The sequence below is a fragment of the Gallinula chloropus genome (genome assembly GCF_964237585.1).
Source record: "Gallinula chloropus genome assembly, chromosome: Z".
NCBI lineage: Eukaryota > Metazoa > Chordata > Aves > Gruiformes > Rallidae > Gallinula > Gallinula chloropus.
In genome coordinates, this window is record NC_140089.1 from 78799892 (window position 1) to 78825238 (window position 25347).

Here is a 25347-nt window from a genome sequence, read left to right on the forward strand (position 1 = left end):
AGCTACAACAAGCACACAGCCATTTGCTCGCTGCTCCTCCCACTCTGCTCTCACTGCTCTGCCAGTGAGGTGGGGGAAGGAATTGAAAAAAAAAGGTAGAATTCATGGGTTGAGATAAAGGCAGTTTAATAGGTCAGAAAAGGAAGAGAATAATGATAAAATAATATACAAAGCAAGTGATGCACAGCACGGTTTCTCACCACCCAGAGCTGATGCTCAGCTAGCTCCCAAGTTGTGCTACCTCCTGGCCAAGCCCTGGTTATATACAGAATGATATCATATGGCATGAAATACCTCTTTGGCCAGTTTGGGTAAGCTGTCCCCTCTCAGTTGCTTGGGCAAACCCCACCTTCTTGTTAGCAGGGCAGTGTGAGAAGCTGAACACTTCTTGATTGCTTGGCAACAATTAAAACCATCTGTGTGTTACCAGAGCTGCTTGCATCTGAAATCCCTGGGCAAAACACAATTTGGGTAAAGCTACCACACTTTCCCTGGGGCTGTTTGAAGGGACAAGGGGCCCTGGATGGGACAGCTGGTTCTCTTCATCCCTGGCACAGACAGGTCAAGTGCTGGTACTTCTTCTCAGGTCTGTATATTCAGGCTGTGAATCCAGATAATTTCCTGTGCACTCTGGACAAAAGACAGGTTCTGCTTCAAAGCCTGACCACAGTTTGGAGACAGTCCATCCTGTGCTCTCCAACCACAGAGGACCCTAGCAGTGGCTTTTCAGGGGAGTAAAGGATCTTGGGGCTGTGCATGTGATTCTTGTCTCCTCTGGTTCCCACTGTTATTGATGGAGGGCTGTCAAGAGGGTCGGAGTCCTGGCCAGGGATGAGCTGTGGCCACATCTCTACTTGAAATTCCCGTAGGTTTCAAATGAATTCAGGTAACTGAGGGCTAGTTCATAGCAGAGTCCATACTGCTCCTGTGGACAGAAGGATGCATGTGAGAACACCCACAGCTGCAGTGGAAAGCCAGCCTTGGTGGCCAACTTATTCCTGAGCAAGTCAGGCACAGGTACAACTCACCCTCCTCCTCTCATTTTGAAGCCCACCTTCCCCCATTGAGGAACCATAGGCATGTGCTCCAGTAGCTGAGGGCTGGGCTGCCCCAATGCTGGAGCCAACTGGTCTCAGCAGGAGAGACAGCATCCATGGCATGAAGCATTTGCTGCTCAGTCCCCTCTGAGGTGCTCAACCTATAGTGGCCTCTAGCACCCAGATCGCAAGGGTGACGTGGCTGCAGGACACCAGTTGGTGTGTCCACTGAGCAGTGGACCAGAAATGGGCAGCTCAGTCCACAGGATGCTCTGGTACCCATCTAATTCTGAAGGCCCAGCCCCTGAGTGAATGGGTGCAGCCCAACAGCAAACAGGGTTGTCAGAGGTCTCATCTGGCTCTGATGGCTCCAGGATGATCTGGGCACAGCGGCACTAGGGCAGTTGCTGGGACAGCCCAGGCTATGGCTCTTACTCTGGTGGCGTCATCCCAGCTTTGACTGAAGTCAACACCTACCACATCTTTAATCAGCTGTCTCCGCCGCCTCTTCAGCATCCTGACAGCCTGGGATACATCCACGAGCCCCTCGCTTTGGATCTGCTCACAAAGGAAACTAGCAGCACAGAAGATCCCGCTCCGACTGGCACCATCCCTGCGAAGGAGAGCAAGGGAAGAGTCACTCACTTGGGGATCTCAGGGATCTCAGGATGATCTTGTCCACAGATCCTGCACACAGCCAGCCTCAACAGGGAAGCTGTGCTCCCTGAAAAAAGCTGGATTCATGTCCATGTCTCCACCCATGATGGAGCTGTGACCCAGGTTCAGTGATGCAGCTTGTGCTGAGCCAGCTTTGTGCCATGGCTGCTCCTCTGAAAGTCATAACTCACCAGCAGGCAATGAGGATATGTCCGTCTTGGTTCTGCCGATGGTGTGTCTCCACCTTCCCTAGGAGGCTGATGATGGTGTCTGGGTGTGGGGGAAGACGCTGCTGCATGGGCCAGTCCTGCAGTTGCCAGAACTGGACTTCCAGTGCAGACTTCTTGGGCTAGTGGGGAAGAAAGACACTGGGTTGGGCAAGGAAGAAGCTCACTGGCTTCATAGAGAGAAGGGAGGGACACACGGGAGTGTCTCCATAAGGGAGAAGGCCCAGTCCCAGACTTTGCCCTTCTACATTGCTTGCTCTGAGACCAGCAGACAGAGCATGAGATTAGAGGTGAAGCTCAAACTGATGCCAGTGCAGTGCCCAGCTAGCTGTAAGAGCTGTCATCACCCACAAACCACCATCAACAATCACAAACTCTGTCCGTGGCTGCTGCCCTCCAAGTTAGAAAGGTACCCAAATGTACCTTTACCTTGTACCTCTGTCTGCAGCTTTGCTCTCTTGGAACTAACCTCCCTCCCAAGGCAAAAAGCCCTGCTCTGGCCAGCACCCTTCCAGGGTCTCTGACACCCCTAGCTGTGATGTTGACCCTAAATCAAAGCCTGCTGAAGCTGGAGCCTGGCCAGCCCTTCCAGATCTTGTAAAGGCAGTTCTTGCAGGATTGTACCACCTCTGTGCAAAGACCTCACCTGCTGCCTGTTGGAGAGGACAAGTGTCCAGGCTGAGAAGCCAGCTCCACACTCCTCTGAGACCAGGTGGACATGGAAACGGCCGTAGTCAGCTTCACCCTGGGTGGGCCAGAACTCCACATACGTCTGGAGGAGAGACATGTGCATGATCACACCCAGCTCCAACCTGCATGCATGGCAGAGCTCAGCACCTTGCATAGATGTGCTCACACCTCCCTTGCCCATAAACCACAGCGTGCATGTGGATGCTCCACCTCTCTTTCCTGGAGACCAGGCTGTTGTGCTGCAGCCAGAAAAATGGCACTTCTACAGAGAGGATATCTGTGCAGGGGTAAGCCAAACCTTGCTGTGAGGCTGGGGACACCCCACTGCTGCACAGCCATGGTGCTGGGACTGTCCTTGGGGCTCTCATGGTGTCGTGGTTCACCCACCCCATGAGAGAGTGGCTGCATAGTGCTCAGCTGTGGGCTGGGGCAGAACCACATCACATGGATGGAGCCCACAGGCTTGCAGTGAGCTCCTGCAGCAAGCAAGTCTTGCGTGGGAAGAGCTGTGTGGAGGCAAAGGCAGAAAGCACCCTGGCTGGCTCCACGGGGATCTGAGGGGATCTGAGAGAGGGGAGGGCTGCCCGTGGGCTGCTGACCATGTCCAGCTCCTGGAGCTGGTTCAGAACAACCACCGATGTGCAGGTGTAATCCCAGACCAGAGCCCAGAAATCCACCAGCGTGATGGAGAAAGGCAGCTGGGTGATGATGAGTCTGTCCTCCTGGGTGTATGTCTGCAAAACACACCGGGGCATGGGGGAGGGAAAGGTCACACAATCCACACCCCCAACCACCCCGGATCCCCCGCCCCGAGAATCCCTCCGACGCTGTGAGCAGTTCCCTGTCTCCCCAAAGACGTGGCTCTGCGAGCCCCGGGCAGAGCCCAGGGAGACGCAGGGTGCCCCAGCTCAGTTTGGACCATGCTTGCACCCCGCTGCCCTCGCAGCCCGTCGCTCTGGTCCCAGCAGGCAGAAGCCAGGGGCTGTGCTGCATCCAGCTGAGCTGCCGCCCACGCAGGGCTCAGGCTGTTCGCGGGGGCCACCTCCTGGCAGCAGCGCCCAGCCTCTGGGAAGCGGCCGCTGTGAGGAAGCCCCAGGGCTGGGACACCCCAAACCAGGGTGGTGCGCTGTACCCCTGCCTTAAGGGGTGGTGCACGGGGGTGTCCTCTGCTGCTCTTCCACCCCGCGCTCGGACCGAAGCCTTACGTGGGCAAACACAGCGTTGATGTAACCTGGTGAGCCGTCTGCGTTCAGCGAGGACATCAGGATGGGTCGACAGCAATCGGCTGCACAGGCAGGGGGCAGAGGAAGACATGGTGAGACACCCCTTCCCCGCACAGAGCCGCGGGGCTCTCCCTGCAAGCGGTGGGGGCTCCCCCTGCAAGCGATGCGGTCAGCGTGGTTCCCAGCAGCATGGGCAGGCGCTGGCTCCACCAGCCCCATGGCTGTGACAGCTCAGGGCTGCCTGACCACGTCCAAAACCCCATGGTCAGAGGCACAGCAGGTCCACCCTCCTCATTGCTCCCTGATACCTCATCTGGGCTCCTCCTGTGGGAAAGACTGGCCCCAAGGACATGTTTATCCTAGGTGTACCCCATGAACACATGCCTCCAAGAAGCCCAGGTGGAAGCAGGAATGGGGCCTGGCTCCCAGGGAGGGACCAGCCTAACCTATATATATTGCCAACCAGAAAATGCTGACTGGACCCTGCCAGAAGCTGCCACAGCACGGTGCTGGGGAGGGAAGGAGCAGGGCAGCATTGTCCCCCCACGCTGCTCTCAGGTCACAGAGCAAGGAGCTGCCCAGACCTGCCAGCAGTACCTGGCAGGATGCCTGGCTTGCGGTTCTTGGGCTGGTTGCTGGGTTTCTCTGCTTCCCTGCACGGCAGGAGCTGGAACAACTCTGTAAACTTCTGCAGGGCCTGTAGGGATGATTCCTGCCTGTCAGCTCTTCCCCTTCTTCAGCCATCCAAGAGAACTGCTTCCCCATGTCCACCCCACAGACCAGCCCCCACAGCACCAGACCCAGTGCACAAGATCCTGGTGGTACCTTGAACTCCTCCTCAAGGACACTGTTGTGCCTTGAGGTCTCAGCTTCTCGAAGGCCGCGGATGTGGCTGGTGATGCTCTCCACTGGGACCCCGGTGCTGCCACAGAGCAAGCCTTCAAGCAGCACCTCATACAAGAAGGTGTATTGCTCCTGCATAAGGATACAGGTCAGCTGGACAGTCTAGAGCTGCTCCATGAGGAGCCCTGAGCCTCCAGACCACCAACTCACGGCTATCAACCCATGCCAGCAATAAGCCAAGTGCATCCTTCACCTTCCTGCTGTGTCTGACACCAGACACCTCCTAGTGCAGGAAGCTCTGCTCTGAGAAACAGCCAACAACTGCAACAACCCAGGCAAGACCATCTTCCTGTGACTGAATGCTCCCTCTCAAACCAGACTCCTGCTCTGGGGAAGGACACCCAGAAAACTGGTGCACTAGTTAGTCCTCGTACAAGCAGCCTGATGGTCCTGTCCAACCCCTTCCTCCAAAGGCCCCAGTACTGAGCACGTGGTCCCTCAGCCAGGACACTGCAGTCCAGAAGATGCATGCTAAAAGCCTGTCCTATCACAACATGCCCTACATGCCTTTTTTAGAAAGGCATGTCATGATAGGACTAAGGGGAATGGTTTTAAACTGGAAGGGGGTAGATTTAGGTTGGATATTAGGAAAAAATTCTTCACTATGAGCATGGTGAGGCCCTGGAACAGGTTTCCCAGGAAGGTGGTGGCTGCCCCCTCCCTGGAGGTGTTCAAGGCCAGTTTGGATGGGGCCTTGAGCTGCCTGGTCTAGTGAGAGGTGTGGGAGGGGGGCTGGCAGGGGGTTGGAACTTGATGGTCTTTGAGGTCCTTTCCCACTCAAACCATTCTATGATTCTATGACATATGGCCCCTGATGCATGCTCCTTGCCTACAAGGGCCTTTCTGAACCAGGATGATTGATACATATGAAAGCTGCTTGTACTTCAGAGGGTCTCATGGCAACATGGATCCCAAACAGGTTTGGACACAGCACTGAAAACAAGATCCTTCAGCCTTCATCACCTGGAAGCTCCAGTCCCTGTGGTTAGATCATGAATGGTGTGGACAGCGTGGCTTTGCACTCCCCATCACTGGGAAGGGTGTGAAGCAGCCTGGGAGTGTGCAAGGAGCAGGTAGCACTCCTCACCTTGGTCTGCACCATGCTGACTCGCTGCTCCCGCAGCCTCTGCACACAGTGAAACACATCCACCTTCCCCTCCACCTTCCCCATCTTCAGGAGGAAGTCCAGGGCGATGAAGGTACCTGTCCGCCCGATCCCTGCACTGAGGTAACAGAAAATGGGGGGGGGGGGGGGGTCGGGTCAGCACTGCCCAGGCCAGCCTTGCCCCAGCACCCCAGCACTCCCAGCCCTGGTACCTGCAGTGCACCAGCACAGGTCCAGCAGGTGCTTCCAACCCCCTCTTGTTCACCAGCTCCACCAAGTAGAGGAGCTGTGTGGGGTTTCTCGGGACCCCGTGGTCCGGCCATAGCAGGTAGTGAAACTGCTCCACCACTCTTGGGAGAACACAACCTGCCTGCAAAGAGGGAGGCACAGCTGGGAGCTTGAACCAGCCTGGGAACTTGGATGAAGTAACTGCATGCCAACGAGTAAGGAGCAGTGGAGAAAACTGCTTCAGCGAGCAGCAGCACACAGTGTTCCCCCCCAGCATCCCCCAAAATCACTGCTCCGCTGTAGCTCGTCAGGCAGCAAAGGGCAAATTCACCCAGCACAAGGATGTGCAATTCACTTTGTTCTCTGCTTCCCCATGCTGCCAGCAAAGAAATCAGAGCAGAAAGTGCAGCTTGTGCCCCGGAGGGGAAAAGAATTAAAACCACAGTGTGTCTGTAGTCATTGAAAAGCCCTGGTTTCCCCAGATAGGGTATTTCCTGAGGTTGGTAGGCACCAATGTGAATGTGGGCACTTTTATTACCAGCCCATCATGTCATTTTCCCTAAAGATCATATTCACTTGGTCTGAAGAGTGCTGCTACATCCCACCATCAGGTGCTCTTGGAGCTTTGCCTTTCAGCCTGACTCTGCTCGGGGAACTGCATAACTGCAATTTCTGTATATGTGCCTGTTTCCCCCTCCTTGAAGGTCCTTCAGTTTCTCCGTATTATCTGAGATGCCACTTCAGCAGAAGCACCCATCTTGAGAAATGTAATTTTCTAAGTTATCTTAAACCATAAACTATCTGTTCAGGTTTAGGAGCTGTCACTTGACAACAGAGCTTCAGTGTGGACCCTCTGCAGACTAGCCCAGGTGACAGGCAGGCACATGTCCCATCATCCTGGATGTACAGAGATGCCATTTTACATCCTTTAATTGCTTTTACAACTTCTCTGATTATGTCATCCAAGTGCTCAAGGATGCATTATCTACCCACATGCATCTATCCAGATCCAGTCAGGATGACCAGTGCAGCTGGCCAGTTGCCTCTACCTGGCACAGAAACCTGAGGCTGATGCCCTGGCATGGCATCCAGTGGTATCAACACTGACCTGCTAGTGCTGGAGCCCAGGCAGGGCTCCCCACTGTGTCTCTTGGCTGATAAACCCCACCAGCTGCTGAAACCCAAAAAAGATCCTACACCCCCTTCTCAGCCACACAGCAAGCTTACCTTCTGCAGGCAGAAGATGCGTGTGACAAGGCCCGTGGTGGTCTTGGTGTTGTTTAGTGTCACGGTGAAGTCCCCATAGACCTGCTCCTGTTCTGGCCAATACTGCTGGCATTTGGTCTGTCAACAGCAGTGAGGCCACTGAGCACAGGCAAACCCATGAGGGGAGCAAAGCGAGCCCGCAGTGCTGTGGAGCTGCTTTCTGCCCACCCTCATGGGCACCTGCACTGGGAGCAAAGCAAACCAGAGCAGGCAAGGAAGCCTGGACTCTCAGGAGGCCCAAGCTGAGCACAGGCTGAGATGGTTTCTCTACCTTGTTCTGCTCCACCAAGCTTGTCAGCATCACAATGACCGAGATCTTCTCCTGCCAGACCATCTGCCAGAAATCCAGCACTGTCCCAGGCAAGGGGCCTTGGGAAGAAGAGGAAAGCCCTGTGCCAGTGTCCAAGCTGTGGGGGTGTAGCTGCTCCCAGGCACATCTCAGACCATCCCAGACTACGAGCAGCCCTGGGCTTCCTTCTGCCTGGGGACTAACACTGCACAGCCTGGGCACAGCAACACCTGGCAGAGGGTGTGGGCACCTTAGCTCCAGCACCCACGTTAGAAATTGAGACAAGGAAGTGGAAGGGCAGATGAGCCCAGGGAAACACTCCTGGTTCAGGGTCTTCTCCATCCAGACTCTCAGATGACCGTGAGCTATCCCTCACTTCGGGTTCTATTTCTTGAAGCACATTTCTGCAGCTTTGCAGGGGGCCTGAGGCCTCCTCACCCCATGCTGCTCAGTGCAGACTAGCCCATCTCAGTAGTGCATGGATGGAAGAAGCCTTCCTCCAAGCCCACTGAGTGCAGAGGTGTCAGACCTCAGCCCAGGCAGTGCAGGGACCACCAGCTCAAGCTGGCCACTGCCAAAATGTGGATTCCATGCCCTCCCGCAGCTGAAACCACTGTGCAGGGTAGAGGCCCAGGAGGTACAGGGCTTTGGGTTGACCCATTAATAGCTCCTAGGCTGCTGTCAGCTCTCCACTCCCCAGAGTACTCAGAGCATGAGGCCTGGGAGCACCCACCTTGAGCTGCAATGAAGAAGCGTGGACTCCGGTAGCTCTGTGGGGAGAGGTTGAAACATCTCTGATCACACAGGTTAAACATTTGACAGGGAATGAAATAAAGGACCCACCCCCACAGGCACACAGACACCAGAGCCCAGAGTCCTCAGTGTGTGTATGTGTCCAAAAGCACTACTCCTGGCCAGCACAAGAGTGGGTACCCAGGGCCTGCACCTCAATGCCTGTCCCCTACACAGGTCCCCTTTTGTTAGGGGTGAGAACTGCACACAGACCCACAATACTCTGGTCAGCTCAGAGAGGACGCAGTGAAAGAGACATTCCAAGATTTGCCAGCACTTCAGGGCAGTGAACGCCAGACCCTGGGGCCACCCATGTGAGGTGGACTGTCCTCACCCAGCACAGCCAGGCACCTCTCCACCCCAGCCAGGGCAGCATTGCCTCACTACCTACATCCACATAGCTGGCATTAATGTAGTCATTCCCCGTGTCAGAGGGCTGCAGCACAACACGGCAGTGATCGTCTGAAAGAGAAAGGAGGTGGGAGTCAGTGGACTGTCTCTTTGGGGCAGCAACGAAGAGGCAGTTTAAGGAGGGGAATGTAATTTTAGGAAAGTTTAGGACTGTCTGCCCTCCCTCCAGCAGCACTCCAGGCTTCAGGACATGTTGATAGATAAAGAACATTTAATGAGATGAAAGGTGATATGGCAGAGCAGGAAATGCCACATATTTTGGAGAAGACTGCTAATGCAATATCTAAGTGTCCATAACATATGGGTCCCAGAGGAGCCTTAGGTTTTGACAGAAATTAGGTCACTCCCTCTGCTATTCCACAAACAGCTACCTCTGGGTGGGAAATGGCAGCGTTCAGCAATGACTAACAGTAGGAAGAGGAATACAGTGGTGCACGAGTTCGCAGGGAGCCCTGAAGAACAAATCTCCAGCTGGATATAAGGCAGTGGGGCCAACATGATTATTCTGGAAAAACCCTCTGGGTTTCAGTGGCCACAGGTGAGCTGAGGAGCTCAAGAATAGCTGGAGGGGCACCTACAAGAGCCCAGCACAACCACCTCCAAGGGCCTGTGCCAACTGGTGGGAGTTCTGCTTACATGGAATGACGCTCTTGTAGCGGTTCTTGCTCTGATTACACAGCTCCTTCCCAGCATCACAGGGATGCAAGAGAGTGGAAGACAATTGCTGCAGAGGAAGAAGACAAGCACAAACTGCATTAACAGGACTGCTGGGGCTGGTCAGGGCCAACTGCATCACCCACCCAAGGAAGGGGTGAGAGTAGGGTGGAAAGTGCAGCCAGGTGGGAAAACAAAGCTAAACCAGACCTGATATTCTCCTAGACGCCCAGCACTGTGTCTGTCAACTGATTCATCCTCTGTCTGCTCTGCCTCTATTTCTGCCCTCTTAAACCTCTTCAGAGTCTCCAGCAGTTCCTCCACTGGAATTTGTGTGTTCAGCTTGCTTACACCTATGGACACAAGACCAGGAGTTTAGCATACCCCTGATGTGTAGCCCTGGAGCGCTGCAGATGGGACTGAGCAGGGACTGCAGTGGTCAGGACCCCATCAAACCCTAGTTTGTTCCTCCCCATGCAGGTCCCTTTCTCCTGGGAGGTATCTCTTTTCCCCTGTCAGCTCTTTAAGTACCCTGCCTGTGCTTTTAACAGGCAGCCCAACCAGCATGCAGGGCTTGTGCTTATACTGCACCTCCTCGACACCTCCGCAGGGGAATAGTGCTGTTGTTCTCCGAGGTTTTTGAACGGTTGTATTTTCTCCTGAAAAACAGCAAGTCAGGAAACACAGGCCAGGAAAAGGAAGAAACAGAAGAGAGGCTGTTGCCCATGTAACAGCTCTGCTTCCAACCTCGCCTAATGTCAGGGTCTGCTTGGACGCTCCCTGGCACTGCGAGGTGCTGTGTGCCTCACTGAGAGCAGGAGAGGTGGGGTACATACTGACCAGAAGAGAATGAGGAGCAGCAAAATCCCCAGTGCCAGGACTGCAACAACCAGTGTTACTGTCATAACCATGGGAATCCTCCCCATCCGAGGCTCTGGCTCCTTCCCTGCAACCAGCAGAACCCTGACTCAGGCTCCTTCATAGCCTGAACCCAGGATCAGAAGAACCCACAGGAGAATGGGGTGGAAATCAGTTTCCCTCCACCATCCCTTCCAACCACACTACAACATATCTAAGCTGTTGCAGAAGAAAGAAGGTTTCTGCTTGCCATGATACTTGTCTCCCTAAATTTCCCCTGGCACAACCAGTGTTTGGCAAGGTGCACGCGCATTGGGGGAGCACTAGGACCAAGACGCAATATGTGATGATGGAAGGGATGATGAACAGCATCCAGCTGCCAAAGGTGCCAGAACTACACAGGAAGAGCAAGGCTGCCCAAAGCTCATCTACCACAGGTAGCCTCAAGATACAGAGAAATTCCATGAAGATGTAAGCAGGACAACAAGATCCAGCATCACCAGCGCTAGGCCAGCTCCTCTCCATGGGAAATAGCCAGGCTGGGAAAAGGGACCCCCGCAGGCACAAAGAGCGAGGAGCCCACTTACCAACAGAGAAGCTGTAGCAGACACAGGTGAACTTCTCTGCCTGTTGGAAGAGATGGAAGGGAGACCTCAGGCCACTCTTGCCCCACAGCCCACACTGGGGGGCTCAAAGCCCTCCTGCCCACAGCCACCGAATGCCCCAGCAGTGGCTGAGGACACTCAGGTCACTATCCTGCCAAGGCACCAGGCTCTGGGCACAGTGTCCAGCAGCAGAGCTGGTGTGGCACTGCTGCTGGCCATCAGGAGCTGGCCCAGACCCCACCACGGGGCTCGGCCTCGACTAGCAGCAGCTCCCCACAGAGGGTACCTGCTGTGAGCGGCGGACGAGGCGGAGAAGGGCCGTGTAGTCCCAGCCTGTCTGGAGGGCAGCGTTGTGGTAGCCCCGGCCGCGGGTGCCGTCACCCAGCACAAAGTCCGTGGAGGCGCTGAGGTTGAGCAGGGCGGCCACGTAGGTGCCGGGCTGCTGGCTGGCGTTGAAGGGCTGCGGCTCCCCCCAGCAGGCGCCTTCCAGCGCCGAGCCATTGTGCGTGGCCACCACGATGAGCTGGTGCTCCCTGCAAGGCAGGGTGGGGAGAGGGCTGGGGGAGGCGGCCGCAGGGAGAGCGGCACGGAGACCGCTGTGGGCGAGCGCTGGCAGTGGGGAAGCTGCCGAGGGCTGCACTCACCTCGCTGCCTCGGGGGGCTGGGCGATGGGGTGCAGGGGAAGCACAGCGGTCCCCTGGGCTGGGGAGACGTCGCGGGCGCCGCGGCAGCTGATGTCGAGAGGGTGCGGGGTGTCTGGAGGGAAAAGCCGGGGCACGAGCATCAGTGCGCAGGGTGTGCGTGGGGAGCAGGGGCAGCCCCGGGCGATGCAGGCTGCTCTGCGGTGGCCGGGGGGCCGCAGGGCTGGTGACAGGGAGCTGCCTCGGCCAGGGCGCACGCGTGGCCACCCCGGAGGGACCGGGGCACGGGGAGCCTTACCCGGCCAGCTGGCCCGAGGGTCCCACAGCGACGCAGCCCCGGCTCCGGCGGCCGTGAGTCCCTGCAGCGTCACCATGTAGCTGCTGCTGGGGCCGTGCTCAGGCAGGCGGTGCTCGGTGACAGAGCTGCTCAGCCGCAGCCGCTCCATCTCCAGGAGGGCCCTGTCCTGTGCACGCCTGGCTGTGATGTTCAGCTGGGGACACAGGACAGAACTGGATGGCGGCAGCTCCCACCAGCCCTCTGGGGACCTGCCCACGGCACACTGAGACACAGCAAAGCACCCGGCAAGCCTCCCCTTCCCTGCGCCTGCCCCACTTGTGGAGGGGTCCTGGAGAGGAACCGGCAGGAGCTGTGGCCCCTTGTGTGGGCCTCAAAGCAGGCCCGAGGAGGAGAGGAGGAATGTGGAGCCATGGCTCAAGGCGCCAGAGAGGCTGCCTCTGTGAGCAAGGGAGCAAGGCTCTGTGGAGAGCTGAGGGCAAGAGGGAGGCTGTTCCTTTGATGAGCTGTATATACGTGTAATGAGCCTGAGGCCAGGTCACTGACATGGTACTGCAACTCCACAGGCACTGTGGTGACATCCCCCACAAAAGGAACCTTGAACTTCTCTTTCCTTCAGCAAGTCCTTAAGTCTTACCTAACTCTCCACCTGCTGCCTGCACAGAGCTCCTAGTGGCAGGGAGGCACCTGGCAAGGTGAGGGGGACCACAAAGAGTCCATGGTCTCCTGTACCTGGTATCCAATGATCTTCCCTTTGCAGGAAGGCAGCGGCTCCCACTTGAGGGACCCTGTGCTGGGATCCAGACGCAGCTTCTCGGGCTTGTCCGGCACTGGAAGCACAGGAGGACAGGGTCACACATGGGGCAGTGAGGAGGGGCTGAGCCCAGGGCAGGGTCCAGGCAGCTCTGGGGCCAGGAGACAAGCTGCACAGGGACCCCCCGAGCAGGCTTGTTCCCCACAAAGGCTGCATGTGCCACAGCAGCAGCAGGAGCAGCAGCGATGTGGTGAGGGGGAGAGTGAGGAGTGCTGTGCTCCAGGGCCCTGCAGAGCCCCTTCCCCTGAGCCTCACAGGCTGCGAGCAGTCTCAAACCCAGAACCATCACTGCAGGGAGTGGGTGCTCGGACAAAGGGCATCTTTACATTTCATGCAGGTGGAGACATACCTGTTTCCTTTGTCCTGAGGACCTCTGTGAAAAGAACAGTGCTGGGGGACAGGGAGATGGTGATGCTGTAATCAGTGAAGGGCTGCAGAGGGGGACAGGTCAATGTTCCCTCTGTGCTGTGCAGCATCTCCTCTCCCATCACCTCCTCAGCCTCACAAGGAGGGGAGGAAGGCACTGCCAGGCGGCAAGTGGCCCGCATGTACTGGCAGGTAACAGGGAGCCTACAGGTCCAGTTCAGTTTGATGCTGGTGCTGGAAATCTCCAAGGTCCCAGGGACAACCTGGAAGACTTCTGTGAAGGAAGTATCACAAGAGGGTCACTCTGAGCCCCTCCCAGCCCTGCAGCCAACCACTATCATCCCCACCATTCGCTCAGCAGCTCATCCAGAGCACCTTGGAGATGAGGCCTCCTGCCTTCACCCAGCCAAAACTCTCTCTCTGCCTGCACCACAGGAGGGTTAGAGCAAGGACTCGTGGTCTCCCACACAGAGGTCCACAACACCCTGAGGCCTCCTGAGAGGGCATCAAATCCTGGCGCAGAACCTGGCTGCAGCAGTAACAGCGTGCAGCAGTGACCCAGAGAGGAGAACCACATATGGGGCCACACATGGGGCATTTGACATACCTGCACGGGCTGAGAGGAGACAGGGCAGAGCTGTCCTCCACCACCTGTCAGCCAGGTGATGATGCTGGAGGCCTTCCTGCTGGGAGCTCTGCCCTGGTCTGGCATGGTCCGCTCTGACCACTGCCCCCACCCTGATCCCAGTCCCTTTCAGCCAGCATCCTCAGGGGATGAGGCTGGCAGCAGCCCTGACCCCACCAAGGTTCCTCTGGAGCCCCAGTGCAAGCACAGGGCAGGCTCAGGGGCTGTCAGGTGAGCAGCACCTACCGTTTCCCAGATGGGCAGAGGGCCCAAAACCTCCTGTCCACACACAGTCTGCCTTGCTATGGCTGAGGAAGGGAAGAACGGGGAAGCCAAGAGAGCTCCTGATGCCCCCCTTACCGATGCACTCCACGCTGGACTGAATCCGGAACCAGTCACCTCTGATCCCCTTCCTGAGCCACACATCTCTGTGTACAGGTTCCCCATGATAGTTGTTGGTGAGGAATTCCCTCTCACATTTGATGTGGGTGAAGACTGGCAGGAAACCCACAGGGCAGCTCAGTGTCACTTCTTCGTTCTTCTTGTACATCTCCTGGTCTGGGTGCAGCTGGAGTCTTCGGTCCCACTGGGGCCTTTGGCATGTTTCTGGCAGAGGTGAAAGTGGGTGTTAGTTGGGGGGTAGGTAACAAATTAGGGCAGGGGTAGGTGGTGGCACATGAGCTATCATTTTTATGTGGTAGAGCATGGCAGCCAGGAAAGCTCTTGATGCCCCCTTTACCGATGCACTCCACGCTGGACTGAATCCAGATCCATTCACCACTGCTATCCCTTCCCAGCCATGGGTCTGTGTAGACAGGATTCCAGTTGATAATGGGCTTATCTTCCCCCAGACATTTGACGTGGGTGAAGGATGGCTGGAAACCCTCAGGGCAGCTCAGCGTCACTTCCTCATTCTTCTTGTACATCTCCTGGTCTGGTGCCAGCTGGAGTCTTGAGTCCCACTGGGGCCTCTGGCATGTTTCTGGCAGAGGTGAAATTGGGTGTTAGTTGGGGGGTAGGTAACAAGGTAGGGCAGGGGTAGGTGGTGGCATAAGGACAATCACTGTGTTAGTGGTAGAGCGTGGCAATCAGGAGAGCTCCTGATGCCTCCCTTACCAATGCACTCCACTCTGGACTGAATCTGGATCCAGTCACCACTGCTGTCCCTTCCAAACCATGGGTCTGTGTAGACAGGATTCCAGTTGATAATGGGCTTATCTTCCCCCAGACATTTGACGTGCGTGAAGGATGGATGGAAACCCTCAGGGCAGCTCAGCGTCACTTCCTCATTCTTCTCGTACGTCTCCTGGTCTGGGTGCAGCTGGAGTCTTGGGTCCCACTGGGGCCTCTGGCATGTTTCTGGCAGAGGTGAAAGTGGGTATTAGCTGGGGGGTAGGTAACAAATTAGGGCAGGGGTAGGTGGTGGCACATGAGCAATCATTTTTATGTGGTAGAGTGTGGCAGCCAGGAGAGCTCCTGATGCCCCCCTTACCCATGCACTCCACTCGGGACTGAATCCGATGCCATACTCCTCTGCTCTCCTTTCCAAGCCAAACATCTCTGTGTACAGGTTCCCCACGACTGCTGTTGTTGAGTAATGTCCTCTCACATTTGATGTGGGTGAAGGATGGCTGGAAACCCTCAGGGCAGCTCAGCGTCACTTCCTCATTCTTCTTGTACGTCTCCTGGTCTGGTGCCAGCTGGAGTCTTGGGTCCCACTGGGGCCTCTGGCATGTTTCTGGCAGAGATGAAATTGGGTGTTAGTTGTGGGGTGGGTAACAAAGTAGGGCAGGGGTAGGTGGTGACATAAGGACAATCACTGTGTTAGTGGTAGAGCGTGGCAGCCAGGAGAACTCCTGATGCCCCCCTTACCCATGCACTCCACGCTGGACTGAATCCGGATCCAGTCACCTCTGATCCCCTTTCCGAGCCAAACATCTCTGTATACAGATGACCCACGATTGTTGTAGGTCTGGAATTCCCTCTCACATTTGACATGGGTGAAGGATGGCTGGAAACCCACAGGGCAGCTCAGTGTGACTTCTTCATTCCTCTTGTACCTCTCCTGGTATGGTGCCAGCCTTGAGTCCCACTGGGGCCTTTGGCATGTTTCTGGCAGAGCTGAAAGTGGGTGTTAGTTGGGGGGTGTGTAAAAAGTTAGGGCAGGGGTAGGCAGTGGCACATGAGCAATCATTTTTATGTGGTAGAGCATGGCAGCCAGGAGAGCTCCTGATGCCCCCCTTACCCATGCACTCCACACTGGACTGAATCCGATGCCATACTCCTCTGCTCCCCTTCCCAAGCCAAACATCTCTGTGTACAGGTTCCCCACGACTGCTGTTGCTCTGGAATTCCCTCTCACATTTGACCTGGGTGAAGGATGGCTGGAAACCCGCAGGGCAGCTCAGCACCACTTTTTTGTTCTTCTTGTACATCTCCTGGTCTGGGTCCAGCTGGAGTCTTGGGTCCCACCAGGGCCTTTGGCATGTTTCTGGCAGAGGTGAAGGTGGGTGTTAGCTGGGGTGCAGGTAACAAACAGTGTCATGGGTAGATGGTAAGTTATCATGAATGTGCTGCAAGCTCTCCAGCCACTGAAAGGAGTGGGTGGTGACACCCTGGACATGACAGGGGTCAGACCTGACACCTTAGGAAGGCTTTTTTGGGAGGGGTCTTTTCTTCCGTACTGCTCAGGAGCCACTTCTGGAACTTCTGTCTTGCCTGGCTGGTACTACCTTGTCTCTTGTCTCCTGCCTGGGCTGTCTTTCAGCAGGTTGTGAAGCACCGAGGAGGGACTCTGGCATTCCTGCTGCTCAGTGGGGCAACAGCACAACCAACTATGGAGCGTTAAGGCAGAGAGGAGACAGAGGAGAGCTACTGCTCCATCACCAAAACAGCCTATGCCTCTCTCAATGTGTATCCAGGCACCTGTGCTTTTCCTTGACATAGAGGTCCTTCCACTTCCACCACCTCAGCCATATGTCCAGGAGCTGTTAGAAGGCAGAGGGCTTACAGGAACCCCCAGTGGCAGGACATTGTTCCTGTCTTTGAACACCCCAGGAGCACAGTCCCCCAGCAGCTGCCTGCAGCAAGGTGCTGAGGCAAAAGGTGCCCCAGCACTGCCAGGACAAGGGGGGAAGCCAAAGCACTGAGGTTCCCCATTCCTGGGCTGTCGCCCTGTCTGCTGCCAGCTCAGCACCTCAGGGTCAGGCTGACACGGGGCTGTGCTTACCCTTGCAGGTGACATTCCTGTTCCAGAAGGTGTGGGTCCCATTGGAAATGCATCTGATATGGTGGAGCGATGGCACATTCCCCCCAGCACAGCTCAGCTCCACCAGATCATTCAAGGCATAGCTGCTCTGGTTTGGGGTAAACCGCAGCTTGGGGTCCCAGTCAGAGGGAGCTTCACATCTTCCTGTGTGTGAAGGACATGAGGGAGAGCCCTGAAGGTCACTGGGCTCTGGCAGCCTCCTTGGGGGTGAGATGGTCCCATCTGGAAGGGTGCTGATCACCCTCACTTCAGGGAATGGCAGAAATGAGCACCTGCCAGGATGAGGTGACCCCAGGGGCACCAACCCTCCTGGTACCCTCAGGTGCAGTGCAGGAGGGTGACCTGCAGCCCCTCCAGCCCACCCAGGCACTGCCGAGGAATCCCAGCCAGCGAGATCCAGCAGCCCAGGGGATGCTGCTCTCTCCTGAGCTCTCTTCCCTGAAATCAGGGGCTGTGGCAGTGCACGAGCCCCATGAATCTCTGCTGGCACTACTCACCTGCATTCCTGTCTCCCTGCTGGGCACTGGACACTTTATTTCTGTCTAGAAACCCTCTTAGACATGAGCTTGCTTTTGCTCTACAGGTTACACTTAGTTTCTTCTCTCCATCCCTTGCCCAAAATAGCCAGTGGCTCCTAGAGCTGGTTGCCTCCTGTTTCATATCCCTCCAATCCTCATCCAGAAGGGGTAACACCCCCCTGATCTGAGTTGGCAGACAGGGACCTGACAGGGTCTGCAGGTACATATTTAAGCAGCTGCTTGTTTGGTTGCATTTTGCAACATGCAGATTGGGCAATCAATCTTCATACTCGGCTTCCATTTGTTTCTGGAGTGCTGCTGTGTCTCTGCGTGGCACTAATTTAGCTCTCTACCCTCTGATCAGACACCAATTTCTGTGTAATAAGAAATGTACCTTTCTGTGAGCTCTCTTCATCCCACAAATGCTGCTGAGTACCCAATTTTTTTTGTTGTTGTTGTCCTTGACATTCCTGTCCAGATTTAATTCTACAAGGTCTTTAGCTTTCCTACCCAGATCCCTGTCTGCTCAGACAGTTTCTCTGTATTCCTCCCAAGATCCCTGTCCATGCTTCTACCCTCTTTAGGCTTCCTTTTTCTGTCTGAGTTTGCCCAGGACCAATTTTTTTGTCCATGTAGGCCTCTTGGCTTTTTTACCTGACTTCTTTTTAGGGATGCACCGCTCCTGGGCTTGGAGGAGGTGATCCCTGAATGTTAACGAGCTTTCTTGGGCCTCTCTACACTCCAGGGCTTTGTCCCATGGGACTCCACCAGGCAGGTCCCTGAAGAGGCCAAAGTCTGATCTCCTGAAGTGCAGGGCAGTGAGTTTGCCGTACACCTTCCTTGCTGCCCTGAGGATCTCTGCTGTTGTGTGGTCACTGCACCCAAGGCTGTAGCTTGAGCTTCACGTTCCCCACCAGCCTTGAGTCGTTGGTGAGGACAAGGTCCAGCAGCAATTATTTGAGGCATTTCCTGTGCTTCACTTTGCATTTCACAGGCCAGAGTCATGCTTCTGCAAAGTTTATTCTTTGACAGGAATCATTCCAGCTTAGAGTCACAGCAGAAATGTGAGTAAATGTTGCTTCAAACAAGTTTGTGGGGCCTGACCTCAAGCAAGCAGCTGTTTGAATGAAACCCCTCTGGTGCAGACAGCCCCAGGAGCTGAGGGGCTGCACAGCAGGCCTTTCCCAGGCCGCCCCACTCTTGATCTTCAGTGCAAAGGGGCTCATTGCTTTTCCTTTCCTAAGGGCTTCCAAACTTCCTGGTAGTGTCACAGTCCCTGCAGTGATGCAAAACCCACCAGCAGGACACAGCAACCTGCTGGGCAGGAAACCAGGGGCAGGAAGAGCAATTCTCCTTTGTGTGCAACCTGCTGACACAGGCGTGGAGATATCTGGGACGGTGCCTTCCCCACAAACACCGATGCTCTGCTGGCAGGGGTGGCTGCTGCAAACCTCTGCCTTGCACCCAGCTCTCCCTAAGCCTCTCACCTAAACTTTCAGTCCCCTTCACGTAGCAAAACATTTGCTGCTGCTTCAGCTGTGGAAGAACCTCGGTGGAGGCTTTTGGCCTTGTTTGGCGCTTCCTTATGGAGTCTGGGGGTAACGCTCTGTATGTAAGGGCTGCATCTCAGGTTGGCAGCTTTAGAGGTGTAATATGGTGCAGACTCGCTGTACTACAAAGGAGAACTACTCTTTGTTGGAAGTTTATGATTATTTTGTTTTTCTATGGAAAGGTGCATCTTCTGTATGCTGAAATATGCAGATGTATTTAGTATTATACTAATTACCACTGATTGGGATTGATCTCTCCCTTAGTTATGGGTGGTCCACTGAAGTACAAATGAACAGGTGTAAGGTGGCCTGGCTGGAAGTGGGTGTGAAGGGATCCCTTGGACTGAGCTGGCACCACAGCCACACATTTCTAACCAGGCTGGCTACCTTCATCGTGACTCTGGTCACTTCTCTTAAACCTGGGTATTTTTCAGCCCTAATCCTTTGTCAAAGATGTCAGCATCTTTTCCCTTTTATTTATTATTTTCTTTTTTCCAGGTGAAAAGGGCTTGGCAGAGGTGCAGCTCTGCTCCAGGGCTTCCTCAGTCCTCCTGTCAGTGCCTGCTAGGAAGGGCTGGTGGGATACTGCTTGAACCATGGTGGTTTCCAGCGCAGCATCAGGCAAGGGCAGATGGCTGAAATGTGCTTCCTCAAAGACCACACGTGTGCCAGCAGTGTGTCAGTGGCCGCATCTGCCCCTCGGGCACAAGGACAGCCCTGGTGAACAGTCCTGTGGGCAAACCCTCTTGCTCCTTCCTTGTACCAGGCTGTGCCCAGAGACCCCCCCCCGTGCAAGCACCAGCTGGATGCCTGTCCTCTGCAACTCATCTTTTCCTTTCTGAGCCCTCAGACCTGTGGAGTGGTCACTTGGCCCCTTCCTTTCCCTCTGTCGCAGGCTCCCCCATGCACTTCAGCCTGCTGGATGTCTCCCTGTGTGGGGCAGGCAGGGGCTGATGCAGCAACTAGGCTGGGGCTGGGCATGGACCATGCTGGGTCCCATGCTGAGGGCTGGGCAGAGAGAGATCAGAAAAGGCATGCAGAGCCCACAGCACATCCCCATCCTCGGGGGAGCCAGGCCCTTGGGGGTGCTGCTGTAGGGTAGCGCACCAGCCTCAGGAATTAGGCTGGGGATTAGCATTGTCTGACAGGTACGACACAATGAGCTTGCTCACCTGGCAAAGGGGTGATGTGCAGCTCTGGGACAGCCCGGGAGGCTGCCAAAGCCTGTGTACCTTTGTACACAGAGCATCCTGCTAGCAGTGCCTGTGCTGTCACGGCCCTGCCAGGACTCGTCTCCTACCGGCACCCCTGCTGCTGCAGAGCAGCTGAAGACACGCAGGGTGTCGCAGCCCCGACACCATCCGCATTCGGGCACCCGCAGGTGCTCAGAGCCCTTCCTGGTGGTGCTTCTCACGGCTGCTTGATGACAAAGCCTAGAAGTTTCTGCTTCCCCTCAGAAAGGGAAGGAAAGGAAACTTTCGGTCCATGCCTGTTTTTTGTTTCAAGAACGTCACTGAGTACAACCCAACTGAACCTCGCTTCTATATCTGTACATGGGGGGGATGGGTCACTGCTGGAGAAGGGAGGGAGCTCACAGAGAAAGGGGAAAACAAAAGCTCAGCTTCTAGCCTTTTAGGGACTAAGAGCATCCGGGAGAGTAAAGAAACTGTCATCAGAAACTGTTTTTTACCCTGCACCCTGGTACGCAGGCAGCCACCCACGGGGTCTCCACCCCCAACTATATGAAAGAGGCTGAGACAAGTGAAATTTCTGCATGGAAAATACAGTGCAGATATGACCACACAGGCAGCTTTTGTAACATGCAGCATGTGGTGTCTATGAAACACCGAGTGCTGAGCGCCTAGGCAGGAGCAGTAACAGAAGGATCGTCTGTTTGCCTTCCTACAGTCAGGGATTGACTGTTGGGGTTTTCTTCAACTGATGGCATTCAATGGATACCCTCCTTGTTGATATTGTGTAATATACATGACCATAGGAAGCATTTTACAGAAATATCTGGACAGCCTGTCCCTGTTGCAAAGGAGTTACGAGTCCGGCAGGCAAAACAAAGCCCCAGCATGCTCCAGAGCAGATGTCAGGGAGGATCAGGAGGAAGGAAAAATAGCTGTGCTGGTAATTCAGGTCAGGCTCCTGGGTTAAGCCCTTTGCTTAGCAGCAAAAGATGTAGTTTTCTACTCTGTATTATCCCATACATGAGGAATAACAGACAAGGGGAAATCTAAGGAGCAGCAGGCAAAGTTCAACTCTTTTCCCAAGGCAGCTCAGCAGCTCGCAGAGGTGACAGCAAAGCGTGCTGGAGTCTTGCTGCATTTGCTGCTGTGTGCTTGCTGAGAGGAGCTAAGAGAGGTAACCGGTGTTTCCACCAGCGGAGAGCGGGGTTGCAAGCTACCAGCCATGCACCAAGACACTGTGGGTCTTAGTGCATGTCTGTACTCAGCACTAGCAAACACAGTCGCTGAGCAGGTCTTTAAAACTGATGGGCAGTGAGGCAGGGGCAGAGGGAACTCAGCACTGCCCTGCTTGGGAGCGGTGCCGGGGGAAGCAGGCGGAGAAGCAGGCCGCTGAGTGAAGAAGGCACTGCGGGAAGAGGAGGGCAAAGGCAGTGCTCTCACTTGTACTGCTCTGCAGAAGGGCATCTGGTAGACTTTTTAAGAACAGGAGGTGAAATACTTGCTTCCTGAACATGAACAACTCTGGTAACGGGGAGTCGAAATGTGGTGGAGCACAGAGTTCACAGCACCCAGGGTGCCCAGCCCAGAGGTCCTCCCTAGTCTCCTAGCGTTTGTGTTCCCTAGAGAGAGGCCTCTCTCTAGGCACTGCTTGAAATTTGAGCCCCACCAACACAGAGCCTTTCGGTTTGAGCCTGGCCTTGCCTTACCTAGCACCCTCCCACGCACCAGGCACTGCAGCCGTGCTCCTAGTTAGGGATGGTTGTTGGCTACAGCTAATCCCTGGGTGATGTCAAGCCAGGCTGATGAGAAAGGGACCCAGGGCAGCGTGGATCACAGACACTTCCTCTGCAGGGAAAACACCCCTTAGAAGCTTCTTCACCTGCCTCCCAGGCACATGGGGACTGCAATGGGATGAGGCTTTCACCAGGTGGGCTGAGAAAACCCAGATGAGAGGAACACATTGAGACAACAAGGTGACAATGGGACAAGGAGACAATGAATCCCGCTCAGTGTGGTGAGCAGAGGAGCTGTGCTGTGCTGGCTCACCCTCTTGTGCTAACCACATCCTCTGCCTGCAGCTGCTCTGCTCTTTCCCTGTCTCCCAGTGGCACTGCCAGTGCTCCTGCCCAGTGCCGGGATGCAGCTTTGCCACCTGGCCTCATTTCCTTGGCGATGGCCCACAGGATTTCCCCCAAATTATTGCCCTACCTGTGAATTCCAGACTGGGCCTGCTGGTGCTCGGTGCTTGGGGAGGACAGAGTGAGCAAGGGAAATTGGCCTGATGGTTTTAGTGCTCAGGAGCCCCGTGGAAAGGGGCAGCCCCACTCTGGCCCCCCCAGTGCTGGGGAGGGGAGGTGGTTTGTGTATGCCTGGAAGGGGACAGTGATGTGGAATGGGAGCAGCTTGTCCACTGTTCCCACTGGGCTGTTCCCCCGCCTTGATTGTACCCTACATCTGCCAGGGTCATGGGAAATGCTCAGGGACCCCTGGGAAGGGGGACTTTTGGGTCGTGTCCTATCCCCGTGTTCCCCATCTCTGCCCAGCAGCTTTACCTTGCCCCACTGCGATCGTCTGCCCCAGAGAGGCCCATTCCACCAAACGGGCCCTGTCCCTCAGCAAGAGAAGGCACCTGATCCATCAGGTGGGGCCCTCCACACAGATCCTGGGATGCAATCACCTCAAGTGCTGAGGATGCAGGCAGGGCCACCCGCACTGCTGGGTGCGGTTGCCAAATGCTTTCGTCCTGGTTCCTCTTTTCACAAACATCAGGGTGCAAACTCAGCAACACCATCTCTCTCACAGGCAGCCCCAGGCTCCTCCAGGGACAGCTGGGTGACCGAGATGTGCAGAGCGTGCCACAAGTCCCCACTGCATCCCACCACAAACAGCGCATCCACGTGCCTTACGGAGCACTGTGAAAACAAGCTGGAGAGCCACACGGCACGTGGGCATGGTTGCACAAGCTGGCCCCGTTAGGACAGCTTCAGCGGGGTATCCAGACAAGGCAAAGCCACTCAGGGCTGGAGGATACCCAGTGCAGTGCTCCAGCTTTAGCTCTTAGAGCTCCAGGTGGATTGATTTAGAGAAATACTCTGATTCAGACAGATCCAGAGCAGTGCAAGATCACAGCCCCTGGACAGACCCCAGACAGTGCTGCGCTGGACTGATTCACCAGCCTCCTGGGAGGTCAGATAGTCTGAGGATGTCAGATATCTGCAGGAGCCTGCAGACACCCACTTACTGACTCTGCTGGGATGAAAGCGTGCAGCCTGCGTAGGAAGAGCCCAGCAGATCCCTGGGGGTGCCCTAACCATCCAACACCAATGAAGCATGTTAAAGAGCAATCTCAGCACCTAACTCCTAACCCCCAGGGTCTCCTGGACACACAAGGGCTGAGCTCATGGCTCCTGAGATCTTTGCAGAGTATCAGGACCCATCTCCGCTGCGGTGAGGACATGGCATCTGCACACCCTGCCAAGAGAGACAGACACTCTGTGCTTCTAGGGGTGCTGCCCACTCCGTGGGAGGATGATACAGCTCCAGCACACCGAGGTTTGCCTGCATTCCATCCCCAAATGGATCTTCACCCCAACACTACCTAACCAGTCCCCAAGTGTCTGGGGCCCTGATCAGCTCCAGTCTTCTCTGACAAAGCTACCGCATCCTGCATGCAGTAGAGAGAACACAGCGACCGTGCATCAGGAGAAACTTCTCATGTGGGAAGAGGAGCAAGCTCTTCTTACCTTGGGGCTCTCCAGAGATAGAGGCATCTGGTGTTTGCAGCTCCAGTGCTGCCGGCAGAGGTGTGAGGAGCAGGAGAAATATCCATCGCGGGGCCATGTGTACTTACACTCCCAGGGCAGGGCTGAGACCTCAGCCCCACCAGCTGCCTCACAGCACACCCATCTGATTGCAAGAGGTGCAGGCACAGAAAGGAAACAGTCACATAGAGAAATCACATACAGTGCAAGAGGCTTCCTCATTGGAGAGGGAACCTCCACCAGTGTCATCACCGCTTTCATTCTTCTCCTCTGTGCACCATGGCAGCTTCACGCCCCTTTTGCAGTCTCGCTGCTCTCTGATCTCTTGTCTGGCAACCAGTTTTTGGGCTTCCTGGCAGAAGCACCTACTAACCACAACATCTGGGCTGGCTCCTCTGCCAGCACAGGCCTTGGGCATCCTAGAAAGACCTGTGAGCTGTGTGGGTGTGTGGCTGGGGTTTTGCAGGAAGATGTAGCTTCCATACTCACATGGTCAAGTCAAACAGAGATTACATCAGGACAACCCTCACCTTGTCACTGCCTGACAAGGACAGTGATGAAAAGGACAGCGATGATCTTAATTGCCTGGCAGCGCATGGTAATTCCATGTGCAGGAACACCAAGGTTTTGGCAGAAGTGGCTAGGTACTCAAGGCTGGGCTGAGAGCAGATGCTTGGGAACAAGCTGATGAGAGCTCTGGGACCTGGAGCCCGTGTTGTGGCAGGTTGTATTGCCAACATGTGCTGGGCATGGAAATGATCATGAAGGGGTCACGGAGGACACGACAGTGGGGCGGGAAGGGACTGCCCATGAGCCTGCCTGTGCAGCTGCAGGCATGGCAGCAGGGCCAGCCATCAGAGGTGGCCCAGTGCAGGGGGCGATAAATTTGTGCTCCAGCTTTCTCAGCCACCCAGCAGCACTTGGTGGGTGTGCTTAGCCCGTGTCCCACCGAAAACACACAGCTGGGAGAAGAACAAGTCCTGAAATCTTCTGGGAGTCTTTGCGGGGCTGCAGCCCCTTGTGACAGCCTTCCTCTTTATTGTACTCTTCAGCAGGGCTCAGTGCTCCCAAGCCTGAGGTCAGGCTCTGCTGTCTGCTGTTTGTTTAATCTGAATGCCCCACAACACGTTTATTCAGTAGCATTAGGCTGATGTGGGGTGGCCCTCTCCACATTCTTGCCAGCCACCCCAAAAATCTGACCCCAAGTAAAACATGAGAGAAGGCACAGTCAGGACCCCACATTGCAGCAGGGCACATCCCAGAAGGTAGCAGGGGGGGCACCTGTGAACTTCCTCAGGTGGGAAGTTTGTGGGGTGGGGAGAAGCAACTGCTTCTCTGTCAGGAGCTCAGACGTCACTTTTTCGTAGCTCT

The 25347-nt window shown here is 55.5% G+C and overlaps 1 protein-coding gene across 1 annotated transcript; it reads right to left on the minus strand.

The window, feature by feature from the left end:
* Positions 1–109: 109 nt before the first annotated feature.
* On the minus strand, positions 110–24055 carry LOC311203776 (receptor-type tyrosine-protein phosphatase U-like; the record flags this gene model as incomplete). The annotated part of the gene is made up of 31 exons (XM_084278534.1): positions 110–925; positions 1515–1650; positions 1886–2043; positions 2568–2693; positions 3211–3345; positions 3817–3896; positions 4432–4531; positions 4660–4809; positions 5825–5960; positions 6055–6212; positions 7298–7414; positions 7608–7705; positions 8359–8395; positions 8809–8879; positions 9465–9552; positions 9693–9835; positions 10074–10141; positions 10323–10428; positions 10928–10967; positions 11232–11478; positions 11590–11701; positions 11885–12077; positions 12614–12711; positions 13045–13335; positions 14426–14668; positions 14803–15045; positions 15179–15424; positions 15559–15697; positions 16008–16177; positions 16916–17098; positions 23959–24055. 31 exons carry the CDS (start codon positions 24053–24055, stop codon positions 851–853), a joined length of 4284 nt encoding a protein of 1427 aa, XP_084134660.1. The 3' UTR covers positions 110–850.
* Positions 24056–25347: the final 1292 nt, after the last annotated feature.